Below are 24,254 nucleotides of genomic sequence, written 5' to 3' on the forward strand. Positions count from 1 at the left end.
GTGTCTGCGTGTTGAAGGGAACCAGTAAATACTGATTTCAGAGCAGCCTCCCGCGGAGCTATTCTTTCAGGCTGAAATACGTTAAGGGCTTTGTGGTGTCAGGGAGACAGCAGATCAGACCTGGTGGAAATTGGGAATTTATAAAAAGGAGACCAAGTGAGTCAGAGGGAAAGGAAACAAAGAACCCAGCAAAAGCCCTGCCTGCAATAAGCCAGTACAGGCAGTATTGATATCTGCAGCAACAGTACTGTCTAAGGCTGTAATCTTATTACACTGCACAAGATATGCAGGGTCAGGCCATGTCAGCACATGCACAGGAGATCTTCAAGAGGAAAGGATTCTGGTAATTCAGTAGATAGCACTCCCCTCTCCCCGACAGTACTGAACGAGCGCTCAGCCTAGCGCTGGGGTGCACTGTATGCTAGATGAGACACGCAGGGCCCCATGCTTGTGGTTAAAGATCCTACGGCCCTTTTCATAGAATATGTAAGTTGTGCTGTCCCTGGTGTCTTGGCCAAATTCCACAAATTAAATGAGAAAAAAATGGGGCTTGTGCCCTTTTTATGATGGGCAAAGAAGCAATGGTAGGTTTCTTCCCCAGAAGAGGCCACAAGGAGGGGCTGGGGGTGGAGAAGAACCTGGTAGTTGGAGAATTACTGAAGTGATGCGATCAAAGGAGCAGGAGAGGGAAATGTGAATGGGGAGGGGAAAAGGACTTTTGGTCAGACTGTTTATAACACCTACAGGACCACAATGAGTCAACAGCACTTGGGAGGAAGGAAGGAAGCATTTGCCCAGAGTTCAACATTCCCATGTCTTCAAGCAAGGTGTGGGAGCTCAGTGTGCATCCCTGGAGGCCAGCGAGTCCTCTGCAAAACCAGGGGAGCAGAGTTGATATTTCTGGTTTAAAAATTGAAGATTTTTTTTTAAAGAAGCACAAGGCTAATTACCCCCCTTTGGCAGATCTCCTGTCATTTCTGTTGGATAAATTATTCTTCCGTGTTCTAGTCTGTAATGTAGTGATCCTGTGTGCTGTTAAGCAGTGGCATTTGGTCCACACGGAAATCGCTGCATTTCAGTGCTGGCCGAAGTAATCCTTGTATTAGCGTTTGTAGTACTTTAGGATCTATATAAATGCAAAGTACTTTTTTTTTTAAAGCTGGTCTTCAATATTAAGGGATTGGTTCCAGCCCTTGGGAATTTTGGGGCATTTCACCTCCATTTCTGTAATGAAGGCAAGAGAATTCTGCAGACTCCGTATCCCGGAGATCTGCACCATTTTTCAAGGTTAAATATTACAGTGTGACTAGCACTGCTTGGCCCTGATGCAGTTCACTGTGTCCACTGTCAACTGGTGTGCCACACCCACACACAGCACTCACTCCCACACACACACACACCATTGCTGAGCCGATGCACTCAAGAGCCCAGCCTTCATTTCCTGCACAACCGCTCAGAAAAGTGGCCTAGCAGCAGGTGTATGGCTGACAGCAGAATAATGCGCACACTTTGTTTCTAGTATAAATTTATAGCCAGTAATAAATTAAGTTACTATTATAAAGTAATATGATCTTATCTTTTGTTTCCGGTGCTTTGATTGGTACTTTGTGCTCCTGAGGCTTACGTCCAACTCCTGCTTACAGCTGGCTCCATCCTGGCTGAGGATCCACACACATGGCTGCTCAGCAGAGCTTGCTGGAAGGGAGCTTGTGACATCACCAACGGCAGCACCCTCAGCCTCCCACAGCTGCTCCTCCATTCCATCCCAGCTCTATGGCTGTGGATTTCCTGTCCCCCAAAGGCAGGAAGTTTGAACATGAATAACTTGTGATCTTTAGGAGAAACCACTGTGGGAAATCGCCCCACTCTAGTCATGATTTTGCACTGGGTATATTTTACAGAACTGTTTAGCAAAATAAAAAGTTTAAAGGAGATTAAACGTTTCTTCACTTCTACAAAAAATAAGGGACAACCCTGGTCATGGACCATGTGTACCCTAATGGCCTCTGCATTCTCCCTGTCCTAATCTGTATCAGCTGATTGGAGCTCCTGCTGGGAAGTGTCAATACAAGAGCTGCTTCCGTGAAATAGCAACAAGGATTACTGAGAACTGGCCAAGCCTTCATTTTAAATATGCTGCAAAACAGGCTGATTTACTACAAGAGTTTTGCTGTAACCCCACATCTCACCACCACCAAACACAGATTTTACATTATAGCTTCAGTTAGCATGCAGATTTCATGCAAGTTTCTTAGCTGATATTTTTTTCTTGAAGAGTTTTTTAGACAGAGTTAGATGGAGCTACTGTGCAAAGTTAAAACATTTTTAAAAACAGGAGATCTTAAAACAGAGCGAACAAAGCAGGGAAACATGGAGAGGGGGGTTCCCAGAAAGCAATAGCTGCAGAGAAGAAGGTCTTTGCACCACCAGTGGCGCAAATGTGTTGAAGTTGGTGCTAGATGAGCAGGAGGAGTGAGGGAAGAGAAGACAAGACATAAGGCACAGGCAGAAGGGCTGTGAGATCAATTGAATCATGTCTAGGAAGTATATTCAAGTGAAGGGTATTATCAGGTTAAAAATCACATTTAAAAATAAATGAGTCTCCCCTGTGCTACCAACCAGAGATCACCGAGACAAACTATTATCAATTCTCATTTTATTTTGACCATCATTGGTACCAGAGCAGCACCAGCAGACCCAACCAAAATCAGGGCCCCACGGTTCCATGCACTGTGCAGATACATAATAATAAAGGCTACAATTTTGTCATGAATATTTTTAGTAAAAGTCACGGACAGGTCACAGGCAATAAAGAAAAATGCACTAGCCGTGACCGGTCCATGACTTTTACTAAAAATATCTGTGACAAAATGGGGATCAGTGGATCCCCACACCACCAGCAGCAGGACAGCTGAGCAGCGGCTGGGAGCTGCAGGGCCGCCACCACCTGCAGCAGCTAGAGGCTACAGGCAAACCCAGCTGCCTGCAGTTCTAGGGATCGCCTGCCGCCCATGGGAGCCGAGAGCTCAGGGGTTCCCCGCTGCCCACGGAGGCCGGGAGCTTGGAGTTCCCCTGCTGCCTGCAGCTCCACAGGCTCTGCCGCCTGTGGGGGTAACCCCCGCCACCCGTGGTAGCTGCGGGGTTCCCCTGCCACCCACAGCACCACAGCCCCCATCACCCGTGGCAGCTGTGATCTTCAGGGGTTCCCCCGCTGCCTCTGGCAGCCTCCACAGCTCCTGGCCCTAGCAGGTGGTGGAGAACCCTGCAGCTCCCAGCCACCACAGGCTGTAGTCACGGAGCTCACTGGAAGTCACAGATTCCGTAATAAGTGTAATAATTTAGTAATAAGTGACAGTCCCCACCCCAAAGAACTTACAAGCTAAATAGACAAGACAGAAAAGGATAGGAGGGGGAGGAAAAAGTCAAAATGACTTCCCCCAGATGGCACAGGAAGTCAGCCAGGATAACAGAACGCAGATTTCCTGAGTTCCAATCTAGTGCCTTATACACTGGACCACGATGCCCCTTTATGCTGTCTGTTTACTTCCAGCATGTCACTCATTTTGGACAATGAAATTTTACGATCCAGTTTCCCTTTCAGGGTTTGCATGCCCTAGAACATGGATGTAATGTTTGGGTTGCAAATGCAGCAGGGATACATTTAACAAGAGTCTTTGCCTTGGTGTTTCTTGCAGTTTTTTAATTAAAGGGATCGTGGTAGCGTGGCTACTACTCTCAGCTTTTGTAAAGCTCATTTTTACCAAAACCTAAACTTGGGGGGACAAGTCTGATCTGACAGCATGGCATGAACAACCTGGGAGGATCATGCTGAACTGGATGATGGAATTATTGTCACCCATAAGATTCTTCAATTCCAATCACAGCCTATTTTAGATTCTTTCACTTCCAAAATTGGTACTGAACGGACCATATGGATGGACACAAAAATGCCAGATACAGGGCACATTTATTTGAGACTGTATATATTCTGAAATGTTTACAGTGCAAGAATATGTACAGTATGCTCCAATATTATTACTGCACTTTTGTTTTAAATATTGTTTTCGTTTTCTACATATATAGCTTTAGTTTCTATGCTATTTTGAAGAGGTCATTACCGTAAAGAAAGGATTGGACATCACTCAACAGATGGAAGAGGGACCATTATGATGCCATGAAAGATTTAGACTGGGATTCGCAAGGAGGCCAGAGGGAGTTGGGTGCCAAACTTTCCGACCACGTCTACATTAGAAAGGGTTTGCTGGCATAATTATACTGGCAAATCCTCCTACAGTGGGGAGAGAGAGCTTATACCAGAAAGAGTTCTTTTGCCAGCACAGCTTATACCAGTTCCCCAAGCAAAAAAAGGCATACTGGGAAAAGGGCTTTTTCAACAGGATAAATACTTCTACACCAGGGCTAACCTACCTATCATTGCTAGCAAGCAAAACTTAAGCGTAGATGACCAGGTCTCACTGACTTTCAAGAACCTAAAATCTAAGCCAGATGCTCTCAAAGTGCCAATTTACATAGTCATGGAGTTGTGGAGTCACAGGCAGATGACACTACATCAAATTAACACTTGGGTCATATTTTTTCCATAACCCTCAGGAGTGGACAATTTTTTTAAATGACTTGTCATAGTCTGGAGCACAGTTCTACTGTACAAGGATGAATTTCACAACAAATTCAGTGACCATGGAATTGCAGATTACACAGGGCCCTGCACAGAGCTACCATGACTACTAAATAAGTATGAACCCTTGTGAAGTGTGAATATATACCATGGTTAGCGATGACCACATCTCCTATTTCCTATTTATTAGTTGCATTAGGTAGCCTGGGTCCCACTGTGCCAGACTCTGTACAGACATATAGACAAAAATGGTCCCTGCCCCAAAAGCTGACAATCCAGAGACAAAACGCAACTGGTGGGTGAAACAAGCCAACAAGGAGGCAGGATGAAGTTACAACTATACAAACTTGTGCACAAGCTGTAAGTATTTTGTGTGTGTAGTTCTCAGTAGCAGCAGCAGTCGCAGCTCAGCTGCCTAGAACTGCTTACGAGCTCAGTCTAAACCAAGCGTTCAGAGGGAGCCATCGGCCATTAGAAATCCATACAAATACGCAGTAAGGCAGCACACGTCTGTCTCTAGCACTCCCTCCCTCTCTTTCACAAATCAGCTTCAGGTTGTGTTTCGAATTTCTTCCTTCAGACCCTTTTGTTTCCGCCTCTTCTCCACCTGATCCCTGGTCCTACATTTCTAGCTCCCCTTTTGATCTCACTCTCTCCACATTTTAGGGTGACAAAGAAAGAAGGTTGATGTGCTTCCAAGGTCTTCCCTATTTTTTCCTTTTACCCCATCCAGGTCCTACAAGCGAATCCGCTCCCTCAGAGAGGATGGACGGATGGATTTAGCAACTGTTGCTGTTCTGTCAGAGACAGAGGAAGTCCTAGACAGGTCATAAGAGGTACGTATCCTTCCCATAGGGGCAGAGTGCTTTACCAGGCCTTGCCAGCACAGGAAGTGAAGGACCCAGCTCAGTCCACAAAATCTGCCCCTAGACTCTTTTGCTTGGGTGTCCTGTGCCCAATCTCCCTCAGCTCTTCATTCCCCCTTCTGTTTGTCACCACTTATTTCCCATCTCCTTTCTGTCCCAAGTATAAACCCCACAAAGGAATTTTCCTTTATAGGATTTTATACCCAGGACATAAGAAATTACTGAGAGTATTAACAGTCACCAAGGCTGTATCAACACACACATTCACCAGGCTCGGCTGCTCTGAAAGATACCTTCATTCCAGTCCTTCACACAAACATGCTTCCTCATGGTCCACAAAAAGTGAGATTACAATTCTTTTTAAATAAGATGTGATTACTAAATCATCCCTCTCTCTGGATTTCCCAGCTGGCCGGCCCCATCCTTTGAGTCTCTCACACTAGGCTCCCGGAGGCAAGGACTGGCTATTTTTGGATCTTGCACAGCACTGAGCATATTGTGAACGCTAAACAAATAATCACCAGATCAAACCCTACACTTCTTGCCCATCATTCCAACAGCCTCCTCAAATGCCCGTAAGAGCAAATGAGCTTTATAGAGTGTTCACAAACCCAGGCTATATGGGTCCCAAGCAGGAGCCAGTTCCAGAGTCAAGTCTCTTCTGGGGAACGTCTTGCCAGCAGTCCCCTCTCATCTAAACTGATTATATCATGCAGGGAGAGAGGTTGCTGTTCAGGTCACTGCCTCCCAAACCACTTAGGGCGTTCACAGCTTAGCATAGCACTTTTTTCTCCACTCGGAGGGTTACTGGCAGCTGGGACTGAGCCCAGGGAACGGTTTAATAAGCATAGCACCACATTCTACAATAGTTTCAGTTTCTCAACAACATCATGCAATGCCATTACAGCAATCTAACTGAGGTGACAAGCGCTTGGATAACTGAAGCAAAGCCCATAGTGGAAAGGACAAGGTGCAGCTTGTAGCAAAGCAGAGATACAAAGTCTGCACAGCGATCGATGCATCGGCGATCGATATAGCAGGTCTAGTGAAGACCCACTAAATCGACTGCAGATTGCTCTCCCCTCGACTCCTGTACTCCACTGAATTGAGGGGAGTTGACTGGAGAGCGTCTCCCATCGACATCATGTAGTGCGGACCCTGCGGTAAGTAGATCCAAGCTATGTCGATTTGAGTTACGCTATTCACGTAACTCAAATTGCGTAGCTTAGGGTACGTCTATGCTGCCCGCCGAATCGGTGGGTAGTGTTAGATATATCGGGGATCAATCTATTGCGTCTCATCTAGACACGATAAATCAATCCCCGAATTGACACCTGTACTCCACCTCGGCAAGAGGGGTCGATGGGGGAGCCGCGGTGGTGGACTCGCCACCATGAGGACGGCCAGGTAAGTCAAACTAAGATACTGCAACTTCAGCTATGCAAATAGTGTAGCTGAAGTTGCATATCTTAGTTTGAACCCCCAGCTAGTGTAGCCCAGGCCTTAGATTGAATTTCCTCTGTAGTGTAGACAAGGCCTAAGAGTAACATAGGACCTCACACCACCTAGGCTGACAGCCCGGCCTCATGGATAATAGGAATTTTGTCACTGACTTCAGCAAAGCCAGGATTTCACTCCCAGATTGCAAAATTCTTAACAACATCAGACCAACAAAATGATGGTCTCACACTCCGTCAAACAGGGGCACCAACATCATTTGCTCAGCAAAGCTCCAACTCATATAGATACTGGGCCAGGTCAGTGGTGATGAAACAGAGCTAGATACCAGCATATTGACTACAGCCTCCCTACCTTCCCAATGGCCTGATATATCTGTTGAACAGGAGGGGATAAAATAGGCCCTTAAGATAACCTCCAGAGAGGGCTCTTAGGGGCAGAGGAACAATTACCAAACACTATCCTGCGGCAATCATAGTCTGAGGAGGGTATACAGAGCCTTTCCTCTCAAACAGGGCTCAGGTCAGTAATGGGCAGGAGCTGTTGCCCTGTCAGATGGCAATTTAGTGGCCTAAGTCCAGTCCTGGGGGCAGAGAGGCGAAGGTCTGAGCAGGCCACAGAGATAGGGTTGCCAATTTTGGTTGGACATATTCCTGGACGTTTCATCACATGACATAATCTTTAATTTAAAATTAATCTTTAATTCCTGGGGACTCCAGGACAATCCTGGATGGTTGGCAACCCCACACAGAGACCAAGCCACTAGAGGTCAGCCGTCCAACTGGCAGGACAATGTAGAGAAGCTACACCTATCATATGGACAGAGAGAGTCAGCCTCCAGGCCAGCTGAGCCAGTAGTTTTCCTTCCTGTGAAGTTTAATGCAAAAAGCCACAAAGCCCCTTTTCTGTTCCTTCACTAGAGTCTGTAACCGAGTCCTGAAGACATTCAGCTGGTTAACATCATTTCTATTTTTAGCCAGTCTGCCTTTTCATTTGAGGACCATACTGTGTCATTATCTAGTCAGGCCAGAGGGAGGGGTAGAGGCAGACAGTGCCTCCCCTCTTTCACTTGGAAACTGTGCTGGGAGAGGAGGGGAAAAAATATGTTGTTGTAAATTGCTTAATGCCAATGGAGAGTAAGAGCGTTAAGAGGGAATCCATTTGTCCACTTGTCAATAGCAAGTGGAAAAGAGTTCCTGACAAGCACGGTGAGGTGGCTAAGCCACCCATTCTATGTTTCTAGCCCTTGTAGTTATGAAGGGAACCTCCCAAATTTGACCTGATGCAGTGTTGTCTTTCTGAGTCTGCAAACAGCTCCAGGGCCTCCGGCTCTCCAAAGCAGAGAAAGAATTAAGAAATTAACATGAGGCAGAACCCTGTGGGGGCAGCAGTGAAAGTGACAGGACTCTCGGCACATTCACTCTGCTGTTGCTTGAGTAACCAATGAACAGCAGTAAAAGCAGGAACTGAGGAGGACCAGTCTGCCAAGCCCACAAATAAAGGAGGTTGAGAGAGGAATATGGTAAGGTAGAGAAGAGGCAACTCCCAGCAAACCACCTCCAGCCAAGAGGGGAGGGGTGGGAAGGGTAAACTCATTCACTCTTTCAAAAGCCAGAAACGGGCAAGGGGAATGCTTCTAATGAACAGAAGCCTGCTAGCCAGAGGCTAATACAAGACACAGAGGAGGGTCCCAGGAACGGTTCCCTTCATCATTCTCAGCAGCTGGGGTGACAGGCTTCTTAGCAGCGCATTGCCTCAGGACATGATGGGTTGGGACACTCCTTTCACAGCTGTTGCTAAATGAAGGCTGTATGTTTCTAGTCATGTGATTCATTAACCTCATCTGTACAGCTGAATAATTTATATAAGCACTAAGGGAAAGGACCTGTCACCTGTGACTAGTGCAAATAGCAGCCTGGATTAATCCTCAGGCTACAGGTGTCTAGTAATCCCTCCATTAGGCAAGCAGTTTGTACATTTTTGTATTCACTAGTCAGGGCCGGCTCTAGCTATTTCGCCTCCCCAAGCACAGCGGCACGCAGCGGGGGGCGCTCTGCCACTCGCTGGTCCCGCGGCTCCGGTGGACCTCCCGCAGGCTTGCCTGTGGATGCTCCAATGGAGCCGCGGGACCAGTGGACCCTCTGCAGGCACGCCTGCGGGAGGTCCACTGGAGCCGCGTGCCGCCCTCCCGGCAACCGGCAGAGCGCCTCCCGCAGCATGCTGCCCCAAGTACGCGCTTGGCGCGCTGGGGCCTGGAGCCAGACCTGTCACTAGTGATGATAAGGATACATACAGTAGTTAACTATAGGTCACTGTTAAGTTAATACTTCTTTTAACACCGTTAGCTCATCTTCAGCTGACAATGTAATGTCCAGCAGAGAACCAAAAAGCAGTGTAATCCGTGTAGTTTGAAAAGGTTTGCTGTTCATTTTCTCATGTCATTTTGCTAATACTGAATCGACTCTCAATACTGTATAGAGCTCAAGCAGCTGCCCATTATTTAATGGCTCCGTTAACCACCAGAGCCAGCAAGATTTTGTTAGAACTCTAGTCAAAAAGTTCTCAGGAAACGAACATTAACAAGAACTGGGATTCTACAGAAATCAGTTTAAAAAAAGGCAAATCAAAGTCTGTGATTTACGGAATATAATTCTGATGTGTCTGTGGCAGCAGCTGAAAACACCTAGACTCATTTTTTCTTTCTAAACCCTCAACCTGTTGGGCTTCTCTCTCACCAGGCCCGTGTTAAATATCGGTAAGATTTGCAACACTACCTGCCCTTTAACCAAGATCACCCAACTGCAAGAGACAGAGGGTACGTCTACACTGCACGATTATTTCGAATTAGCTTAAACCGATATTACAAAACAGATCTAATAAAATCAGTTTAGCGCGTCCACAGTGGGATCCCGAAATCGACTGTTTGCGTCCATGGTCCAAAGCTACCATCGATTTCAGGAGCGGTGCACTGTGGGTAGCTGTTCCTCAGCTATCCCATAGTTCCCACTTCCGTGTTGAGAGCACAGTGCCTGATGGGGCAGAAAACACTGCCCCGGGTGGTGCTGGGTACAGCCTCACCCCTCCCTTTGTGAAGGCAGCAGACAACCCTTTGGCGCCTTTTTCGCGGAGTGCATTGAGCAAACGCCATAGCACAGCAATCTTTTCCTTTTTTTTTTTCACGTGGTGGTGGGGGGAAATAAACTGAGGAGCTGTTCCCTGAACCACGCCAGACACTGTGTTTGAACCTACAGACATTGGGAGCTCAGCCAAGAATGCAAATAATTTTCAGAGACTGCTGTGGACTGTGGGATAGCTGGAGTCCTCAGTACCCCCTCCCTCCCTTCATGAGCGTCCATTTGAGTCTCTGGCTTCCCGTTACGCTTGTCACACAGCGCTGTGTATCCTGGAGTTTTTTATTCAAACGCTTTGGCATTTCGTGTTCTGTAACGGAGCTGGATACAACAGATTTGTCTCCCCATACAGCGATCAGACCTAGTATCTCCCGTACGGTCTATGCTGGAGCTCTTTTTCGATTTCAAACTGCATCGCCAGCCGTGCTGATCAGAGCTCCACGCTGGGCAAGCAGGAAATGTAATTCAAAAGTTCGCGGGGCTTTTCCTGTTTACCTGCCCGCTGCATCCGAGTTCAGATTGCTGTCCAGAGCGGTCAGTGCTGCACTCTGGGATGCCGCCCGGAGGCCAATAACGTCGATTTCCGTCCACACGAACCCTAATCCGAGTTATCGCTATCGAATTTAGCGCTACTCCTCTCGTTTGGGAGGAGTTCCGAAATCGATTTAAGGAGCCGTTTAACTCGATATTAATGACGACATCGTGTGAACGGATACAGCGTTAAATCGGTATATCGGCCATTAAACCGATTTAAAGTCGCAGTGTAGACCTGGTCAGAGATGAGTTTTGCCTCATTAAATCCAGCTGCTTACTGGCACCAAACCTCCTTGCTAGGTCAAACTCTGTAGCTACTTGTGCCCTCTGCACCATTCTGTATATGAAAGAGACACTAGAGGGAAAATCCTGCATTTGCAGAAGCAGGTGGAGCAGATATGACTTAATAAATCAGAGAAGTTAGAGACTGAAGAGACCTATGACCTCTTCCCCATCCCCCCGCTCTTTGCCAACTTCGCCCGGTCACGTCTCTTCTTTGGTGCATCAAGCCTATAAATTGAATGTCAAAAAAAAACATAGGCAAATTTCACCTTGTGGCCTGGGACACGTGTTCTTCACAGTAGCAGGAAACAAAGCCAGCTCTCCCCAGCTTTCCTCTGGACCTGACTTTTCCCTTGGAGGCTGTGCGCCACCAACTGAAGCCCACCAAGGAGTTTAGCTCTGTTTTGCAGGCTGCAGTGCACCGTACGAGAAAAGGGAGCCTCAGGGGACCAACAACTTGGGGCAAAGATTTGGGGCAACAAAGCACAGCCAAAGTAATGTCAGGCAGCTCCGCATTTGGTACAGTGACTCCTGTTAAGGATGAAGCCAGTACTCCTCTGCCATTCCTTTTAGCGCCTCCTGCTAGCCAGAGCGGGCACTGGAGTAGCTGTGCAGGTGTTTTGCTGTTCTGGATTTGCCACTATTTTAAAACAAAATGTTAAGGGAGCCTGAGGTGAACCCAGAAGAGCTAGAAATGCGGAGGGGTAAGAGTGATCTGTGACATCGAGTGCTTTCTGGTGTAGCCGCTTTCCCCTCGATGCCATTCAGATGAGACAAAGGCACCCAGGCCCATTCCTCACAGGCTCCTCTGCTCTCCCTGCTCAATGGCAGCCGAGGACACGCAGTGAGTCACAGGACAGTGCCCAGATAGGCGGCAGTGATTTCAAACAAGAGATTAGTGTAAACAGAACAAGGTGTTCTGTAGGTACACTGAAAGCAGACTGCTGTCACAGAACCATCGCCTTTCAGCACGCTGCCCGTCATTTCTTTATCGTTTGTGTTATTTAAATCAAGTCTGATGGAGTCCAAATGCCACCTTTCCATCCTGGGTTGTTTGCCTCCCTCCCCCCCACAAAGAATTACCCAATCCCACAAAGTGGGGAAGGATGAATGTGGCCCCAGAGCCAATCGTGGGAGCCCTGCCCGGAGCCAGTTGTGTTATCAAAAACAATAAGCATACAGGAATGGGCAGCGTTATCTACATGCTCTATGGAATGGGGAAATGGGATTTCCCTGCAACAAGAGAAGGTGACCCACTACCAGGGCCCAAACTCATCAGGGCCCGACGCTATGTAAATAGTCTGCACCCTTCGATAAAATCACTCAGTTCTTCCTCCAGCGGAAAGAAGCCCACATCAAAAGATCATCCCACAATGGGCCCTTTCTTGCTTAGGAGCGAGTTGATCTTTCCAGCCCCTAGATCTAAGCACAGGCAGTGATGCAGCTGCTTACCACACACGACCTATGGAGTCCAACCCTAGAGGCCTTCAGATTCCATTGCTAGTCCCGTCATTTCTGAACCACAATTTCTGCTTGAAGATATTTTTTAAAATGAAGCCTCCCAAGTCTTATGGGGACACCCGCGATCCCCCACCACCATCCTGCACCCCTCAGACATAGTGCCTATGCCCCCACCCCCACCTCTTACACTCAGTCTGGGAGTACTGGCCCTTCCTACCTTCCTCCACATCATTGCGAGATGCTGCCTCCAGCAGCTTGATGCTCTCCGGAAACAGCACTCGCTTCTCCTTGCTGCTGTTTTTCTTTCTCTTTTCTGCTCTAGCCTTCTTGCCGTGAGCCTCCTTTTCAAACTGTGCCCATTTCTTCAGCTGCTGCGTCCGGCGCTTCTGTGCATGTTTCAGCCGCTCCTGGGTGCTCATCCTGGCCACTGCTGGCATCTCAGCCAGCAGCTCCAGGTGCTCCGCCATGGCTGCTGCAGGGAAGGGAACACAGACTGCTCCTCGTTGAGGTCTCGATTCCAGACACAGGAGCCCCAAGGCACTGGGAAGAAAGCCCAGGCGTGTATAGAAGAGAGGCGTGAGGATCCCTGCCTCCAGAGGGCATCACCTGCACCACTTCAAATGGTCTGTCGCCAGGCCACAGCCTCAGAGAACATGAATGGTACAAACTTGTCTTATACCTGGATCCTGGCTGCTTTCTGGGGCTCTGCCACCCCTTTTGGAGATAGAGAGTTCTGCTCCATAACCACCCCCCTCTCTCGTTTCTCCCTGAGTGGTTTGATGGTCTTCCCAGGCCTCAAACACCTAGGGTCTTTCCCATGAGTTGGGAGTCAGCAATCTTTCCAGAAAAAACACTCACCATGCAAACCAGCAAACAAGTAACATGCACTGTACCATTGGTGAGAGAGGCTCTCGCTCCTACCCCCTCAGCCCAGCAAACGGCCACGCAGGGACAACGAGCAGCAGCAACAGACTCTTCATTCATTGGGTTTAGGATCTTTGCAGCCTCTTTTCACCTGCACACCTTTTCATAGGAGGGCCAAAGATACCCGTACAATGCCCTCTCGGCTCTGCCTGAGTGGATTCAAAGGTAAAGGTAGACAATTAAATTAAGAGCCATGGAGATATAGCTATCCAGACAGTCACCTCAAAGGTCTGAGCTAGCCCAGTCAGTTCTCTGTCCACACTGCTCTTTGGGAGCAGACAGAAGGCTTGGGAGGTTAAGTTGGGAAATCTGTGTCTCTCCCCAGAGCAGCACTACTGTTCAATCCTGTATTAAGTTAGTGGGGTGCCACCCCACTTGAGCCTTTACACCCCAGCAATTCATAGTACAGAGGAAGGCTGGACGGATTCTCAGGCACACTCACGGTGGGAATTATTACAAAGTTATTTTGTCTGCCACCAAGTCCATGCTTGGAGGCTAATTACTTGGCTAACGTCCTCCCTTTTGCCTCCTGTGTTCATGAAGCAAGGCCGTGGGGGGGTAAACAAGGGGAAAATGTACTGATGACTTAGCTGCAGCTGCCCTCATTCCAAGCAGCTCCTCCCAGCACCGGAACCGACAGGTTGTTCCAGAAAGCTGTCTATGGCTGCTGTGTCCTCCCCACAGAGATCATTCAAAGCTGCCCAATGGAAGAGATAAACACCAGTGAATATTCAGTGCCTATTACCACCATAAACCAGCAGCCCCCGAAGGACCGAGATCAAATATCAAGCAGAAGAAATGGGAGGAAAAGGCAGATCCACACACCCCTCTGTGTCACCATATCCACAGCACTGTACAATCCTGTTACAGCCGTTGCAGGGAGAAATCCCTTCTGCATTCGTTTCTTCCATGTGGTCTCCAGTCTTTGCCACTTCCAGGTGCTCAGTGAACTTTGAGAACATGGATCCTCATTGTCAGAGGGAGAATCCCTCACTCCACATTCCCTGGTGCTCTGCAAATTAACGTGCTTCCCTTGGAGCCGCTTGAAAGCCCTCCAAGAGGAAGCGGTCTGTTTGCACTTCCCCTCCCCGGGGTAGACACAAAGGAAAGCAGCACAGGAGCTGGAGCTCTAAACATCGGATTGCATCCTGGCAGCCCCTGCAAGAGCTCAGGCAGCCTTGCTGGACTAGCTGGCAACTCCTCCCTCCCTGCAGTCAGCCACAGTGACACTTGAAAGCTGGGCTGAGCTTCCCGCTATCCTCGGAGAGTGGAGCTTCAGGACTCCTGCAAAGAAAAGAACAAGGAAAAAACCAGAGTGGGGTTAGGGCACTGCTGAGGGGAGAGAGCCTGCCCCTCCCTGCAAGACCCTGACCCCTCTCTGCACCCACCCGATGCTGTTTTTGCCCTCTCTTAATCCAAGATTAACCTACAATCAAAGTTTAAGCAAATTACTCAGAGCTTTGCCAGTAGCAATTGAAAGCTTCTTTCTCCCTCACTGAAGCTGCCCGCACCGTCCAACCCTGCTGAGCACACCTCCCTGCCAGCAGCATTCCGGCAGACCTGCCAAGGCTTGGAAACTCGCAGCCTCCCCTGCAAGCCAGGGTGCTGCTCGGGTAGGCTGGCATTCAGAGCACCAAGAGGAAAAAAATAAAAGTTTCCTCTAGGAACAGAGCTGCACTGAGTTAGCTGATTACAGAGGTGTCTGACCCCCAAAGGGTGAGCCACAGAGACACGGCTGCTCCATCTCCCAAGCACATGATTTCATTGTCTCAGACTTTATTTGAAGAATGTTCTGCAGTTCAAAGCAGTAACCGTAGCCACCCCACCAGGAAAGCTCCTATGTAACAGCCTAGTATGGAAACAAACCCTTTCCTTCTCCTTGAAGGGTCACTAGTCCCTGCCAACAAGGGAAAGATTATTTACTTACCTGAGGATATGAAGTTTCCAGAATTGGCCGAGGCCTCTTATTATTGAATCAGAGAAGGGAAGAAACTTACTAGGTCTAAAGTGTACCTCTGGGGCCAGGGCAGGACTGCTCCCGGCTCTCTTAGCAGTCCCAGTCTAGCTGTGAACAGCAACACACACTTTGCCCTTGGGAGAGCCCAAAACACTGCTAGCCCCTTGGGGGAGGGACTGCCTCTTTGTTCTCTATTTGTACAGCCCCTAGCGCAATGGAGGCCTGATCCATGGCTGGGGCTCCTTGATGCCATGGTAATACCCTTAATAATGCAAGGTGGGTCAGAATTATCATCCCCGTTTTACCAATGAGTAAACTGAGGCACAGAGATGTCCAAGGTCACAGCCAGTCTGTAACAGACCTGGGAAAGGAACCCAGGTGACCCTACAACCACAAGGTCACCTTTTCTCCTGTCCACCACTTCCCATGGGAGAACACTGCACAACTGCAATCACACAGTGGGGTGGTCCCAAATATTCACCAGCCTTTTCCCAGTCTATTCTTGGTATCAGCCATTCGGAACGGATCAGCAGTGAGAGCAAAACCTGAGCTACACACCACACACTCAGCCAGTCAACAAGAGTCACAGAAACATAGAAACTGCCAAACTGGACAGACCACTGTCCATCTAGCCCAGTAACCCATCTCGGACAGTGGCCAGCACCAGATGCTTCAGAGGAAGGTGTAAAAATCCCACAGTAGTAGACGTGGAATAATCTACCCCCTATTAAGTCTCACCATGGTCTCTTAGTTAAAGATTGGTTTAAGCCCAGAAGCAGGAGGCTGAGCGTGTCGGGCCACACCCATTTTTCCAGCCCCGCCCCCCCCATTGGCCAGGGCCCCGGGGCCCCGTTGGCCCACTGGCTAATCTGCCTCTGCTAGCAGTGCAGACAGTATTCCAGATGAGGTCACACCACTGATTTACATCATTGGGCAAGAGACCTAAAGGCAGATACTGGCAGCAGCATAAAGCAGCACCTCTGTTACAACACTGACTTACAAGAACTTCACAGCAGCAGAAACCAGAATACTTAGCCACTGGGATTTGTTTCAGAACAGTTTCAGCTTGCTTCTTGAAGTGATCAGCCTGATCCATGAGTCTGGTCGAAATGTGTGTCTGCACAGCGTGACTAGTGGAAAAATGGGGCTCCCAAACAGGAGGAACTAAATCAGAACAGCTCAGGAGAAATGCCATATATAGCACGACAAACAAGAATTCCTGTGACACCCATAATCTCCCTCCAAAAGCCAAAATCACTAAGGAAAAACAAACAGGAATGTGCTTAGTTCGTCCTTAAGGCTCACATTCACTGGGGAATGGGGGAGAAGGATGAAGAATTTCACCACAATTCTGAACTTCATTAAACATTTTTAGGTTTAGCTTAAAGCTTTGGCACCGAGAGCAGACATATGTTGACAAGGAAAATGCACTAGGCAGATGCAAATTAGAGAGACAAAACCTTAATTTTCCATTAAGACACATTATATTTTACCACCATAAGAACAAAACCAGGGCTCTGCCCTATTTTCTGTGGTACCCACAACACTGATCCCGGCTGCCAGACAACAGAAGAGGCAGTGATACAGCATGTATGGTCCTAACAGAAGATAATACACTACTTTTTTCAAAAGACCTTTCTAGAATATGATTGTTGTGGCTAGAATGGTTGCTCTAAGTGCAGCATTGTGTAGTGACAAAATGTGCCAGAATCTAATCTCAATTCCACTGATGTAAATCCAAAATAATTTCACAGACATCAGCAGAGTTACTCTACATTTACTCTGGTGGAACTCCTGAAATCAGAATCAGATACAGTGATCTCATATTTCATACAGCACCTTTCCTTCAGAAGCATCTCAAATATTTTTACCACACATACAGTAGTTATTTTGTCCAACACTGAAATACAGCCACCTTTGAGATGAAATGCAGCAGCTGTTTAACAGCAGCCGAAAGATACACAACAGTTTAGGAGTGGAGTGTCCATTAAAACCACAGTGGAGGAAGCCGGGGCAGAATGTAACTTCCAAATTGGAAGGTGCCCAGGATTGCAAGCAAGAAGGAGTTGGATCCTTGTCTGAAAGGCAGCACGGGACTCCCAACAGTATGCTGGGGTGTTAGTTCAATCCTGACTCGGAAGAATGTTGAATCACCAATACCATTTCCTGCAGCACCTGGATGTCTTCTCTAACCAGTGACCTAAACAGGCTTAGTTTAGGAGCAGGGATGCTGGAACCGGGTGGGGGGAGGATGGCCCCCCCTTTTTAAAGTAGGAGGGCTATGCTCTCCCACTTTTTCTGGGCCATAAGGGAAAGCGATGGCAGGGGAGAAGGGGGTAGAGAGGAGCAAGCAGGGGGTGAGGTCTTGGGGTGGGGGGAAGAGGTGGAACAGGAGCGGGGCCTCGGGGGAAGAGACGGTGCAAAGCCAGGGGCATGGTGAGAAGGGGTGATGTGGGGCACAGCATGGGGGGGGGCAGGGCCATGGTTCAGGCACCTGTACCTCCCCCCCACCTTTAGGGCACATCCACCACTCCTGTTTAGGAGATGGATGAGATCACAGCCTGATGGAGCAAACAGCATATTCCTGAAGAGTATGTAGAGTTCCATGAAAACCTGCTCTCCAGTCAAAGGGCAAATACACAGGATTACTGGATTATTTTGTATATTTAAGAGATCTGATCCCCATTGGTTCAGTTGTTTAATAAGATTAACTGCCACGGGACAATTTTTTAAACTGGGGACTCAGACTATGGATTGGTCATGGCAAGCTATGATTTTGCATATATTTAAAACAGTGGCACCCTCAGCTCACAGGCATTCCTGCACGTGTGTACTGTTTTCACCTTCACACACCCTGTTTTGCTGTCTCCTGTTGTTCTGTTAATGTAGACTGTAAACTCCTCCGAGCAGGGATTCCGCCTTGTGATTTCCTTGTTTTGTAAAGCATCGCTCACATCTACGGTGTCAGTCATAAATAATAATAAGGCTAAAGGTTTCAAAGTGAGAGCTGTGTTAGTCTGTATCAGCAAAAACAATGAGGAGTCCTTGTGGCACCTTAGAGACTAACACATTTATTTGGGCATAAGCTTCCGTGGGCTGAAACCCACTTCATCAGATGCATGCAGTGGAAAATACAGTAGGAAAACATATATATATATATATATATATATACACACACACACAGAGAACATGAAAAAATGGGTGTTGCCATACCAACTATAACAAGACTAATCAATTAAGGTGGGCTATTATCAGCAGGAGAAAAAAAACTTTTGTAGTGATAATCAGGATGGCCCATTTCCAACAGTTGACAAGAAGGTGTGAGTAACAGTAGGGGAAAAAACTAGCATGAGGAAATAGTTACTTTGTGTAATGACCCATCCACTCCCAGTCTTTATTCAAGCCTAATTTAATGGTGTCCAGTTTGCAAATTAATTCCAATTCTGCAGTTTCTCGTTGGAGTCTGTTTTTGAAGGTTTTTGTTGGAGTATTGAGACTTTTAGGTCTGTAATTGAGTGACCAGGGAGGTTGAAGGGTTCTTCAACTGTTTTTTTAATGTTATTATTCTTGATGTCTGTTCATGTATCTCAGTCATTTCTTCCCACACTGCAGAGCTACTGCAGTCCTGCACAATCTCACACACACTTGCCAGAGTACCTCAATTCAGCCCCACTTAGTAGTCCAGTCCTGGAAGCTCCAGACCTCTGCCAAAGTCTTCCTGACACAGCTGGGTCAAGTCAATTGGGGAAATCCTGCCAAACCTTTCAATGGCCTCCGACCCCAAAGGCCAAGATTCAGTGCATCACTTTCTTTCCCCACACCTGACCCAAACTGCTGGTCATACCTGCTGACTGGGGGTTGCGGAGGAGACAGCGTTCAGTCCGGGAAAGAGAAGCAGGTGATGTGTTTTGTGGAAGGCATTATGGGAATGGTGGATGGCTGCAAAACAAGGAGTGGGCACTGGGGAGTCTACTGCATGCCCCTGCCAGGAGCAGGGCTTTGACAAAGTAGGAGAGCCTGTTTTCTGGCCAGCTCAGCCTCCTTCCTGTAGAAACTTTCAGTTGAGGGGTGGGGGAATCTTTCATTCTACACTGGGACAAGCAGTACAAAAACAAACCAAAAAGACCCAGATTTTTCACAGGAGGAAAAATTCTGAAAAATTCCAGAGAATAACTGCAGAATTTTTCAGCCTGGCCCCAGCTGCCCAACTCCCTGGGCAGCTGCCTCCTGAGGTTGCCTGCTCAGAAAGGGTTCCATCAGAACATTTTTAACCAGCTTTGGTAGGAGATATTTTAATTCCCTAAAGCGCTCAAGTTATTACCATTGACCTCTTAGTCAGCATAAAGCAGCACCACGTGGCACTGGAGCCTGGGCACTTGCATTTCTACCTGTGCTTACTGAGGGGTCTGCGCCTGGACCCAGGACTGAGCAGGCAGAAGGCCAGTTACTTGTATCCAGGTCAGACGGCCAGTTGGACCAATTTCTGTGGGGTGGTTTTATGCTGTGGGTAAACATTCACTAAGGATTAGACTGAGACCAAATTTATTTCACTTGTGGCCAAAGTCTCTTTATCTTTAAGACTGTGTATACAAAGCAAATGCAGCAAGGGCAATATTGCATGAACTGTTGTAGTGCCTGCCTTCTTAAAGAGCCGGGTCCTATTTGCAATTCTGCCACTGACTCACTGCGTAACGTTGGCCACCTAGCCTCCCCATCTGTAAGCTAGGAATAATGCTGCTCACCCCCCGCTGTGGAGTGGTCTGAGATCTGCAGATGAGAAGAGCAGAATAACTGAGCCATATAGATAGCTGCTGAAATGTGCCGACTCAGGAACACACAAACATTCAGCACCAGGCTGAGGGACTGGGAGGGCATGGGGGGAGCGAGTTTTCTGATGTCTGTGAAACTCCTCAAGTTCGCATTGTCCCCAAACTTTCACTCTTGAGGTCAGCTTTTCCTCTTGACACTCCAGACAGCAACATGGCTCTGCCCGTACCCATATCAGGGAACCACCCCAGGGCCTAATATCTGGTAAATCTGCAGCAGAAGAAAAGCAGCAGCAATTGCCAATATCAGTGTTCAATTTCAAGCAGAAGCCAAAATTTGTCGCTGGTCTACAGGAGGCGATGGAGCACCACACTTCCAGCAACAAATGAGGTGTCAACAGCAAGAAAGGAGTATCTGGTACACAAAGAGAGTAAAACCAGATTCAAAATCACCCAGGGTGGGATGCCTGTGGAAAACCAGAGATTTGGGAGAAGCAGGAGATAGCCAGCTTAGACTTTTCAGGCTATGTGCCTCACACCTGAGGCTGGCAGGAACCAGACACGCAGCAGAAACAGTGTGCTAAGCTAAGTGAGGGGGAACGCCAAGAGAAGCCCCACAGGTCTTACGCACGAGTGGTGGTGATGAGTTCCAGTGTGACTCACATTCAGTCCTACCAGGTCAAAGAAAATCAGCACAATGCAAGCGGGAACAGAAATCCTGAAGCCCTTTCTGGTTGGGTGCTTTTCCTTCCCATAGTGGAACAAGGCCACAGTGCTAAATACTCCGGCAGAAAACATTTTTATAAGATCTCATAAAACATTACTAAAGGGTCTGCATTATGTGCAAGCCACAGACGAAGGCCATGTCTACACTTACAAGCTGTACTGATACATCTGTGCCACTGTGGGAGTGCCTGCGTAGCCACATTATGCCGACGCAGGGCTGCCCGGGGGAGGGGGGGTGCACAAGTGGGGCAATTTGCCCCAGGCCCCCATGAGAATATAGTATTCTATAATATTGCAACTTTTTTTATGGAAGGGGCCCCCAAAATTGCTTGCCCCAGGCCCCCTGAATCCTCTGGGCGGCCCTGTGCCAACAGGAGAGATCTCTCCTGTCAACATAATAAAACCAGCTCAATGAGCGGCAGCAGCTATGTCAGCAGGAGAGCATCTCCGAACAACATAGTGCTGTGCACACAAGCGCTTATGCCAGGGGGTGTTTTTTTCACATCCCCGAGCAACAAAAGTTGTGTCACCATAAGGGCTAGTGTAGACATGGCCTAACACAAACCTGCCCTCTGGACAACTGAATCACCTTTCCGAGTCTTTGGCTACCATACAGCCTCCAGCCTTCACCATGATTTACAAGCACCAACTTCTAAACTACTGATGTCCGAATAAATCCAGTCATTTCTTACGTTATGATTGTTCCAGCCCAAGGCTTTAGTGACACTAGGGGGTATCATAAGCATAAATCCCAATTCTGAAGCTTAGCGTCCAAAATGTGGGTGCCTAGCATGAAACCTCCAAGCTTAATTACCAGCTTAGATCTGATATCGCTGCCACCAGCCAGATTTCCCCTCTCTGGCACCCTCTGGTCTCCCCAAACCTTCCCTGGGGAACCCCCAAGACTCAGATGCCCTGAGTCTTACAACAAAGGGAAAACAACCTCCCCTCTTGTCTCCTCTTATCTCATCCCCAGCTCCCCCTCCCTGGGTTATCCTGGCGAGACTGTACTTAAACTCCTTGAATGCAAAACAGAGAGGGCAATTTACCTCCCCCCTTTCTTCTTTCCCTGAGGCTGCACAGATTCACCCTCCGTATATCTAACAGAAAGAGAATTTCCCTTCCCTTCATACCTTAGCCTACCCAGAGAAAACTCAAACAGGTCTTAAAAAGAAAGCTTTATATAAAAAGAAAGAAAAACACATAAAAACATGATCTCTGCATTAAGGTGACAATACACAGGGCTACTGCTTAAAAGAAAAATATGAATAAACAGCCTTATTCAAAAGAGATACAATTTAAACATTCCAGCAAACTACACACATGTAAATACAAAAAACAAAAACAATAAGAGCCTATTGTTTTTTCTACCTTTGTACTTATCAGGTGATTACTACCCTTTGTGAGAGACCCCACTGCTCTTGTGAGCGCTTGACCTAACCCAAGAAGGACATTAGGAAAATCTCCCTCTCACGGCAGATAAATCAGCTGTCTGAGGTGCCAAACAAGTGAATTTGTCGAGCCCCAAAAAGTAACCCACAGGCTTCTTAAACACACTTTTTTTACCCAAATGGACAACACAAAAATACATTATTCCCACAAAGGCTACAAACAAAAACTCACACTTGGGATATCTGCCCCTGCCCCCACCAGTGACAAAAGAGAATTCTAACTTCGCCCATCTCTGGCCTCCATGATCACTTGTCTGACGGGGATCTAACTGTTCCCACTGAATTCTGTGGACAAACCAAAAAGGACTAGGAACGTCTAACTCTGTGTTCATTCCCCTGCATGGACTCCAGGACATACTTTCTAGAATTAGCCTTGGAAAACTAAAATAGTCTCTGAAATGTCTAAACCAAACAATGGTAAAAACTGCTGCTTAAGATACCCCAGCTACAGTGGCAGGTCTATAGCCAGCTGTTGGTCAGAGGAGAGGACTTGGACCTGTCATGTGGCTGGCTGAGTTGACGCCATGAGGAACCACTTTTCATCACAAATTTTGAGCCTGAGACATTCACGAACAGCTACCTGTGTTAAAGCATCAGAACCTTGGGTGAGTTGGACACTGTGATAAGGATTAATCAGGGCTCTGAAGGGAAAGTGATCTGAAACCAGCCCTGCAGCATATGAAATGCTGCCCTCCACTACCACACCATGTACCATCTGGTCATCACCAAGTCCTTGTGGGGAAACAAAACGTACAAGGCATGGCTCCCAGATCCAAACGGTAGGAGATGAGTATTCAGTAGTTTGGAAAGCTTGGAAACAAGAGACACAGACCATATCAGTATCTGGGCAGCAAAGAAATCTGCTTGACAAAGGAGATGCTTCATTTTTTGCAATTTCTGGGGAAAGATACCTTCCGCCCACAATTCCCATCAAGACAGCTCTTTTGCAAACAACATTTGAGTTATATTTTGTATGAAGTAAGAGCGTTTTTGAGGCAGTATTCCCTCAGAACTCTCCAATTCCCATAGCACTGGTGACACTGTCCCTGGATAGCTGATGATGGGCACTTTGCTGCCAGAAAAATAACACATTAGGGTTCCACAAGGATCTGTTCTGTGTCCGTTGTTATTTAACATCTTTATTAATTACCTGGATGTAGAAACAGAGCAGACTGATCACATTTGCAGATGACACAAAGCTGGGGGGGGAGGTTACAAACACTTTGGAGGATAGAGTTCAAATTCAAAGAGATCTTGATAAACTGGAGAACTGGGCTAGACAACAAAATGAAATTCAACAAAGACAAATGTAAGGTGCTACACTTAGGGAAGAAAACCCAAATGCTCAAATACAGAATTGGGGAAAACTGGCTTGGCAGCAGCACTGCTGAGAAGGATCTGGGAGTTGTGGAGGATCACAGCCTCAACATGAGTCATCAATGTGATGCTGTTGCAAAAAAAAGCAAATGCAATTCTGGGTTGCATTAAGAGAGGCACAGCATGCAAGTCACAGGAGGTGATAATACCGCTCTACTCAGCACTGGTTAGGCCTTAGCTGGAGAACTGTGTCCAATTGTGGTCACCAATGTACAGAAAGGATATAGAAAAACTGGAAAGGATCCAAAGCCGAGAGACAAAGAAGATCAAAGGGCTGAATCACAAGCCAGATAAGTAAAGGCTGAAGGAACTGGATATGTTTAGTTTGGAAGAGAGGAGATTAAGGGGGGACATGATAGCATCTTCAAATATTTGAAAGGCTGCCATAAAAAAGATAGAGAAAAGTTGTTCTTGTCCTGGCCTCTGTGGCAAGAGAGAAACAATGGGTTCAAACTACAGTACAGCAGATTTAGATGAAATCTCAGAAAAACTTCCTAACTGTAAGAACACTAGGAGAATGGAACAAACTGTCTAGGGATGTCTTGGAAGCGCCTTCACTGGAGGTTTTCAAAAGGAGGCTGGAGAGCCATCTGTCTTAGACGTTTAGACATAACAAATCCTGCATCTTGGCAGGGGTTAGACTAGAAGTCCCTTGCAGTCCCTTCTAACACTATGGTTCTATGAT

At 47.4% G+C, this 24,254-nt stretch overlaps 1 protein-coding gene across 4 annotated transcripts in view; it reads right to left on the reverse strand.

Moving 5' to 3' along the window:
• PPP1R16A (protein phosphatase 1 regulatory subunit 16A) overlaps nucleotides 1-24,254 on the reverse strand; it is a 70,113-nt gene that overhangs the window by 35,981 nt on the left and 9,878 nt on the right. For 2 of the 4 annotated variants that reach the window (XM_075063307.1, XM_075063305.1), the window contains exons 2-3: nucleotides 14,118-14,576; nucleotides 12,586-13,989 (exon numbers count right to left, since the gene is read on the reverse strand). In XM_075063307.1, coding sequence (XP_074919408.1) covers nucleotides 12,586-12,835 — 250 coding nt within the window. In that variant the 5' untranslated portion in view covers nucleotides 12,836-13,989; nucleotides 14,118-14,576. Of the gene's footprint in view, nucleotides 1-12,585; nucleotides 14,577-24,254 lie in introns of those variants that run through there. The other 2 variants (XM_075063306.1, XM_075063309.1) reach the window with 2 other exon arrangements.

This window comes from Chelonoidis abingdonii, chromosome 2, assembly GCF_003597395.2.
Source record: "Chelonoidis abingdonii isolate Lonesome George chromosome 2, CheloAbing_2.0, whole genome shotgun sequence".
In the NCBI taxonomy this organism is placed as follows: Eukaryota; Metazoa; Chordata; order Testudines; family Testudinidae; genus Chelonoidis; species Chelonoidis abingdonii.